Raw genomic sequence first — 8,754 nt, 5'->3', positions numbered from 1 at the left:
TTGTTCCTTTGATTCTACGCCTAAAACTCCTAATTGTCCCTCCGCAAGAAGAACGCAATCAAGGGATCAACTAACTCAATACAACAATGTGTGTGAAAATGAGGATACGACAGAACAATTAACTTCCCCACCACCACCATCACCACAAGATGGGGAAACGACATGCAAAGGAAGAAAACAATTTACCAACAAACACAGAAATATAAGAAGGCAAAAATGTCACATCTAAATCAGCCAATATGTCATATATAGATAACGAACAGAGGATAAACGAAAATCACCAATAATCAATTTCGAAATCAAACAAAAATTGACAGAAGTTAAAAGAGTTAAAAAATAAAGGTAAGGAAGATAAAAGCTAAGATCTACTTGCCTCCAGATTAAACTTCCTCCGAATGGCAGTACGGCTAGGGTATGAAAACCATGGTGCAAGACAATTCCAGCCAAAAAAGGAATTTCCAATCAGATACAGACCAGAGTAAGGCAAGCAGTGATTTGCAAAGGTCCCAGGAGCAGATCCAAGTCTTTCAACATTGCTTCCATACAGCACACAAGGGGCCATGCTTCCAAGTAGACCTGACCAAAATATCATCATTAGAAACCCAGGCCAAAATAAGCATACAAAAATCCATAACTGACAAATTCAATACACAAAAATGTCTGGTAAAACATTCTCCTGTACAATTTTGGGAAACAAATGATCTTGTAAATTTTAGCTTGAGAAGCAAATTTTCAAACTTTGTATAACATAAGGTTTTATAAAAAGATAGAAGCAATCAAAAATTGATTAATCATAAAATTAAAACAATGAACAAGGTTACAATCACAACCCATATCTTTAATCATTGCAAAACATATGAAAACATAATTGGTCTTATGATTTCCTTTTCCTTCTTTTTCCCTTCTAAATTCCAAAGTCTCTACCAGCTCAAACTTTCATCAAACAACCAAAATTACATCTTTGAGTTTGTATACTTTGTCAATACTTTGCACAGGTTATAAATGGAACAGTGGCAAAGAATCAAAGAGTTCAAATCTATTCTACATTAGCTTCCAATTGCACGGAAAACCCCACATTTCACAACAAAATAAAAATCCCAAATTTCTCAGATTTTCCCAGTATCAGATCCAATTAAAAAAACCTCAAACTAATTATATGTAAAAGACTTACAGACTTCTACGTCGCTGCTGCAAAACTCATCATTGCGACCAAGACAAGCGAGGAGGGAGGAGTCCCACTGAGCCCGACCCATGGGCTCTCCGACGACACTCCCGTGGCCTAACGGCAGCCCATCAGCTGTCCATCCATACCCAGCCGCAGAACTAACAACCGGCGAAGCTGCCACCTCGGCAGTCGCCTCCTTCGACTTTTTACCATTCGCTTCCTTCTTTTCGTCTCCTTCAACGACTTGTTTGCTCAAAAGAGGGCTCGATTCCTCCCGATCGTTGTTGTTGCTTCCGTTGTTATTCGCCATTCTTTATGGAGAAAAAATTTTCCTTCCGATTTGAAATTTGGAAGGGAGAAAGATCTCAATTTTTTTTTTTAAAAAAAAGAAAGCTTGAGAAATTTTGCAAAATTAGATTCGGATCTAAAAATTTAGAGGTCAAAACGTTTTTGATATTTTGATCTTGGCCCCCTTTGGGTGTGAAAACAAAGGCAAAGCGCGTCAGAATTTAACTGTCGGCCTCGGTACATCCGCTGTCGCCGTGTCAGTTATTGTTTTGTCCTTTTCCATGTCTTAAGCCCAAATTCGGCCCAATCAAGGGCCTGGTAGTCTGTCTTCCCTTCTTACAGCCCTACCTTATTGTCGGCCACCATTAAAATATTTGCCAACAATTCTCAAAACTTAAAAAAAATAATTATCTTCTTTTTTAAAATTACTAAATGCTAGTTCTTGTTCTTTCTTTTGTTCCTTCTTTAAAAATAAGTTCCCTTAAAAGGTATTTGACATAATATCTAAAAATAACTTTTAAATTATTTTAAAAAATTTAAATTTTTTTATATTTTTATTATGTTAAATCAAATTTTTATATTTTTATTTTAAATAAATAAATTTTTATATTTTTATTTTAAGTTAAATAAGTCTTTATAACTAATGATTGACTTAATCAAAATATTATTTGTTGTTTTATATCACATAACCTTGATGTAATATGTTAACATATCATAATTAATATTGATATAACATATTAATTTAATAAAATAGCATAACTATGTGATATATTTCACCATTTACATCAATTTCATATCATTGTCATGTGGATATAACTAATGATAATTAATCAATTATTAATTATAAAAATTTATTTAATTTAAAATAAAAATATAAGAATTTGACTAAATATAATAAAAAAATTATTAAATTATTTTTAATAATTTAAAAATTTATTTAAACATTATACTTAAATACTTTAATAATAAGTATTATTAGAAGAGATCGATAGAGAAAGAAGGGTCAAGGGATGGTTAGGGAAAGGAAGGGAAGGGAGGGGAGGGACGAGGATCTGCTTTTGAGAAATTGTCTTATATACTCAAAAGGGTGTAAGACAATTTCCCTAAATTAATAAGTTTAATTTCGTTGACTCGAAAATATTTTACAGCCCTTTTTACATTTTTTTTTCTCCTTTCGGATATGAGAAATATTGAAAAATTTTCTATCACATGAAAATATTGAGTTCTTACACTAGTCTTAGCTCAAAAACAAATATATAAAAAAGCTTTTTTAGAATGAGAGTTTACCAAGTGAAAATCATAACTTGATAAAGAATAAACTCATTTTGCTTAATACACTAACTTGTTCTACTTTTAATTAGTATTATAAAATGTTATAGATCAATTTTGAATATGTTACTTTATTTGCTTATAATTTTTTTTTTAAAATTATAAATTAAAAAAATATGGGATGAATTGATGAGAATAGCATTAATTTGGAGGAGATAAGGTGGCCCTAGTCCTTAATTTGGTTTCTCTTATTTCCTCAAAATTTAGATGCATGTTTCTTTCAAACTTAATTATAAAGCGGACCATGCTTTATATTTATGGCACACACATTGTGCCAGACCATCCAGGGAATTGTTCATTAATATTTTAGGGAAAAATAGAGAAATATTACAATTATTCATTGAAATAAATAAAAGAAAGCAGACCCCAGCAAATGTTATTATTCTCTTCTTTTATTTATAAGTGATAAATTTTGTATTTAATGTAATTAAGCCAAGTGTAATTAATTTAATTAATTCAGCTAAAACAGTTCATCGCAGCTATCAATTATGGAGACCTTGACATAAATTCTTCTCTCTAATACATCAATAAATTCAAAATCACTTATATTAATTTAATTAAATAAATAATTTTTTTCTTTGCAACAGATTGATTTATACTCTCATTTTGGTTGATATATAAGGCCATAATATTTAAAATAACTCACAAACTATTAAAAAAATTAAATAAATTTTTATTTATTTAATGTAATACGTTGATATATAATAATTAATGATGATGTGAGATGTTGATATAATATGATAGTCATTGACGTGTTATTTTCACTTTTCATATTTACATCATATAGTATAAAAAATAGTAAATGATAATTAGTTAATTGTTAATTATATAAATGTATTTAATTTAAAATAAAAATTATAAAAATTTGATTAATTGTAATAAAAAATATATTTTTAATTTTTTAAATTATTATGCTCTGTTTAAAAAACATAATCACGATTTGACATGGGTCAAAAACATTCGTTTGACTAATATACGATTGAGTCCAAGATAGATATATATGTTTTGGCAGAGGTCTACTTTTTGCTAAAATCAGAACCATATTTGTTTCTTTCCCTTTCCCTTCAAGCAATCAGATCTCACAAGAAAGACATGGGCATGGCTGATGAAATGAAATGGGCCTTTTCCTTGATTTATGACCATAAAAAAAAAAAAAGAAAAAAAGCTTGGAAGAAATCAAAGCTTCAAAGAGAGAGGAATATATTACATTTACTCAAAACTATAGAAATATCCAGATACAAAATCACACCATCCACATTTACAAAAGGTTGATGATAATGAAATAAAGCTATATAATGGCAAGAGAAGACTGCCAATTTAAAACATTTCTCAATTTTCACATATGATCTTCCATATCTAGAAGAGAAGAAAACTAGCTAATAGCTATAAGCTACTATACTACAATTTTAACAAAAATTCAACATTCAAAGAGGCTTTGCTTCATCACCCATGAATTTTCCTGACCTGCAAAACAAAAAATAAAATAAAATTTTCTCATTTTAATCATCTCAATTTGGTTAAGTGAAGTTTGCTTAATGTTCATGGATTAGCGTGGGAAACTTACATTTCTTCCTTTACTATTACCACCCTTTAAGCCCTTGGAAGATTTGTGGGGTGTTGCAGCACCGGTTTCCCGATGAATCCAATGCCTGTGGCCATGAGAATGATCAGGTGGAGGGATCGAAGAGTGTGTCTCTGGACCTCTATAATCTATCTCATACACCTCCCTGTCCGAAACATCCCAGCTCCCTTAACAAAAAACCAACACTCCAAAATTAATTGAAAAGATTCCACAGCAGACATCGTATTATAGGAAAAAGAACCGAAGTACGAAGTCTACAAACCTGTTGAAAAATAAGGTACCGACAGTACGAGAAGAAGCAGCAGCAAAGTAATGGAGATGGGTCTAGCCTTGATGATGATTAGCTCCATGGAAACTGCTGAGATAAGTTTATCTGCAGAAGATGTGAAAGGGTTGTTCATTTATAAAGGGAAGATGTGGGGGTTCACGGAAGAAGCAAGGAGCAAAAAGCAGTTGAGGATTTTTCTTCTCTTTTCTCTTCTGGTTCTGGGCTATTGAAACCGTCACCATCCACACAGCAATAAGTTGTGAAGGATGATATAGCTGTGTGTTGGGTTGGAACATTTATGAACCATAACTAGGCCACATACCTAAACCATTTTTATTTTTACAAAAGAAAGATTTAGATTACTTTTATTATTCTTAGTTTCTTATAGTCATATGCCATTCCTTTTTGTTCGAATTTATTTTATTTTATTAATTGAGCCATGGGACAGCTCCCATGTGTGTATTATTGAAATGTCCTAACGAGGGACATGCCATGCCGTCGACCTTTAGTTGGCTGGATTTCACATTCTTCACACCTACTCTCTCTGTTTTTGTTTCCTTTGTTATACTCTAACTTCTATTGATAATTTAATTACCTAATAAAGCATGTATAATATAGTAACGGAAATTAATATTTATATTTGCACATGCAACTTTTTTCATTAATTAAGTAGTCAATTTATTTATTTTATTTTTTAAAAAAAGTTGTCAAGTGAGTATATTCTCGATTTTATTAATGATAATTTTGAATCCGAAAAAAATGTATTAGTCTTAAAAAAATTGGTGGGGTTTTGTTAGCTTTTTTCATTTGTTGTGAAAGTTGGGCATGGGGACATTAATCCTTGGTGTGATGTATTTCTGTTTGTGGGGAAAAACAAAGTTCTTTGAACCTTAGAAAGGAGTCGGCGAATTCCCCACCATGTTTTTCAACATTAAGGTTGGTTTAACCCAGATATTTGATGGGCTTTGTTAACGGTAGACAAAAAGAGATGTATGGTTTTAAGCATGATACCTTTACCTTTTCCAATGAAATTGTTCCCATCAAAATACCTGAAAGGTTCTTGTATTTATGTGAACCTAAGACCTCTAACAAGAAGATTCAGCTCTTCACTATCATGCCTAAGTTCTTACTTTTAATATATTTTTATATTTGTTTTTTTCTCTTTTTTTTCTTATTTTTTCTCTAAAATTAAGTTATTTTGGAGTTTTTTTAACACTCTCGATAACTCTAACTATATAGGAGAGAGAGAGAGAGAGAGAAAAAAAAAAGAAAGGTAGAAAGAGAAAAAAGAAGGAAAAAATGAGAAAAAGATTATTTTATAGCTAAGGATATGGAGAGTGTAAGAAGCTTCCAAAATGAAGTAATGTTAGGGAAAAAAATAAAGAAGAAAAAAACAAAAGTAAAAATTGTTAAAATGACTTAGGCATGATGGTAAGGAACTTAGTGTTCTTGCTAGAGGTTCTGGACTCGAAGAAGAGAGTGACGTGACAGTCTCTTAACATGTCACCTGCCTTCGACATGTTGATGTGGTATTGTCACATTAGCAACTTGAGTTTTAATATTGATGTGGCAATCCACGTCAACAACTCGACCGTAAAAGGATGATGTGGCACTACCACGTCAACATGTGAAGGTGACGTGGCAATGCCACATCAACATGTTGCTACCCTATACTGCCATGTTAACAAAAATATATCACGTCAATACTATGTTAGCATAAACGTCATCCTATTTAATAGTTAAATTGGATACCATTAAGAGGGGAAAGGTTAAATTGAAGTAATTTTTAAAATTGAAGAATTAAATTACTTCAAATTGAAGTAGAGAGATTAAATTGAATAAAGCACATGGATATAGAGACCTTCGAGGTATTTTGACCAATTTTTCTTCTTGAATACTATACTAACTTTTAGGAAGAAAAAGAACTAAAATTTAAGACTTTTATGAAAAAGGAAAGGTGTAAGAAGACATGAAAAGAATATGCCATGTCAACAACTTGAGCCTTAATGCTGACGTGGCAATCCACGTCAACAATCCTAACTTAAAAAGATGATGTGGCATTACCTCATTAGCATGTGAGGGTGTCATGGCAGTGCCACTTCAACATGTCGCTATCCTACATTGCCATGTAAGCAAAAATATGTCATATTAGTGCTATGTTAACATTGACTTTATCCTATTTAATAGCTAAATTGGATGTTGTTAGGAGGAGGAGCTAAATTGGAGCAATTCTGAAATTGAGGAATTAAAATTGTTTCATATTAGAGTAGGAAGACTTAATTGAACAAAACACATAAGTACAGAGACCTTTCAGGTATTTTGATGAATTTTTCTTGTTGAATAGTATACTAACTTTTAAGAAGAAAAAGAACTAAAATTTAAGACTTTGATGAAAAAGGAAAAGTGTTAAAAAGACATGAAAAGAATATTAAGAACAGCATTGCCCCTAAGGAAATGTCTTCAAAATCACTTGAAGATTATATTGGAGGACAGGAAACTTAAGAAAACTTGTTAAATTAAAAATGTAAATATGTGATAAGTGATATCAAGATTTATTCAACTTTTCGTTGATGCAAGACTATTTACAAAAGAGTTAATACGATTGAAATAGACTCAAAACAATGTGGCCCCTCTCTTATGGATAAAAGAGTCAATGCAGGCAACAGATTAAGACAAGACCTTGTTTTCTTAAGATTTTTTTTAAAAAAATTTTCCTTTATAAAAAAGAAAAAGGAAAAATGGGTGTAAATCAATTTGTTCATAATGTCTAATGAAGAGAAAATCGGTTTTAAGGAAATTATTAGTGGGCCTAATATGTTCAAAGCATTGAATGGATGGATATGCTTGAATATGGAAGGGATAGCTATGCTTTTTATATCTATGATAAATACTGGCAAAATATTGGTCAACTGCTAAAGACATTGATGCTTTTTACATTTTATATAGAGAGAGAAAGTGAGGCAACAATTAAAATTGTACATACTGTTTATATATATATATATATATATATAAATAAATAATTAACATGGCAAGCACAAATGGCATTTACTTGAAGGGAAGCAGACAATCAGGCAAGGATAAGGAGGAGATGAAGCATGATCCCCACCTGCTCTTCGTCAAGAAAACAAGCACAAAAAACCAAGTACTTTAAAACTCCTGTACTCTTCAAGTAAAATAAAATTATAATGCATCAAAAATAATCAGTAATTTGTTTAGAATATATGTATACAATCTCTTCCAATTTAGTAGGTTTATTGAATAGTGGAATATGCTATTAGTTTCAACTCATTGTGAAAAGCTGGTTGAGAGTTGGAGATAATTTTAGATTTCGATTTGGCAATTCAAAGGGAAACGAGTGGATGCTTGTCAATGGTCCCTGTTTGTTGTCTCTTCAAGATTACATGCCTATATGATTTCCTTGAATGAGTGTCTGGTGTAATCTGGTTGCCTCCATCGTAAAACAGCTATGCCGTGTCTGGATAGGAGTGGGTATGATTTCCAAGGCAAATGCATGATACTAGGATGCCCTTACCTGCACGCTTTAAAGTTGCTGGATCCCAGCCCCAGTCCCATGAGACTGCAGGACAGCAACTTGAACCCTTCATCTCAACCTGCCTTGGCGAATCTACATCTGACCTTGTACATCTTCTTACAAACTTATTATCATATTAGTTTAAAGGATCATTAGCATCTTGGACAAAAAGAAAGTTATTATAGCCATGGCAGTCCATTGAATTGATTGATTTGTAACACTCATCTTTTTGGCCTTTGCTTTGATCTCTGTATCATAACCTTGTACTTTAGCTGCAAACTAGAAAAAGCTTTCTTTCTGTGAACCGAAGGCACTAGGGCAGTGGATAGTGTTGCTTTCCCCAATGCTTTTTGGCGTTTGTTTGAGCATGAAATATGTATCCAAACCAAAGCCATAAGGTTCTGTTATACACAGCTCTTTCTCAATCTAGTGGTTGACCTTAGGCATGGCATTCATTTGAGCAGAAAAACTGTATCCAAACGTAAGGTTTTTGCTTTACATAAACAGGAAAACAACTGCTGGACTGACTCTAGTTTGATCTTTTGCAATCTAGCGGTTGACCTTAGGTACCAAACAAAATCCTAGGGCAG

The 8,754-nt window shown here is 32.1% G+C and overlaps 2 protein-coding genes across 2 annotated transcripts; both read right to left on the bottom strand.

Annotated features, from left to right (window-relative positions):
* Window positions 1–6: 6 nt before the first annotated feature.
* LOC110420459 (PLAC8 family protein) lies at window positions 7–1,656 on the bottom strand. Its single transcript, XM_021433782.2, has 2 exons — window positions 1,172–1,656; window positions 7–576 (listed from the first exon to the last, which is right to left on the bottom strand). The coding sequence occupies exons 1-2, from the start codon at window positions 1,473–1,475 to the stop codon at window positions 359–361; spliced, it is 522 nt and encodes a 173-aa protein (XP_021289457.1). The 5' UTR covers window positions 1,476–1,656; the 3' UTR covers window positions 7–358.
* Window positions 1,657–3,965: 2,309 nt separating this feature from the next.
* LOC110420750 (uncharacterized) lies at window positions 3,966–4,977 on the bottom strand. The gene is made up of 3 exons (XM_021434122.2): window positions 4,627–4,977; window positions 4,347–4,531; window positions 3,966–4,246 (listed from the first exon to the last, which is right to left on the bottom strand). The coding sequence occupies exons 1-3, from the start codon at window positions 4,763–4,765 to the stop codon at window positions 4,226–4,228; spliced, it is 345 nt and encodes a 114-aa protein (XP_021289797.1). The 5' UTR covers window positions 4,766–4,977; the 3' UTR covers window positions 3,966–4,225.
* Window positions 4,978–8,754: the final 3,777 nt, after the last annotated feature.

Source organism: Theobroma umbraticum, unplaced genomic scaffold (genome assembly GCF_002168275.2).
Source record: "Theobroma umbraticum cultivar Fairchild unplaced genomic scaffold, ASM216827v3 scaffold_86.0, whole genome shotgun sequence".
Taxonomy (NCBI): domain Eukaryota; kingdom Viridiplantae; phylum Streptophyta; class Magnoliopsida; order Malvales; family Malvaceae; genus Theobroma; species Theobroma umbraticum.
The sequence above is the reverse complement of the archived record's forward strand: the minus strand, read 5'-3'. Positions and strand labels throughout refer to the sequence as shown.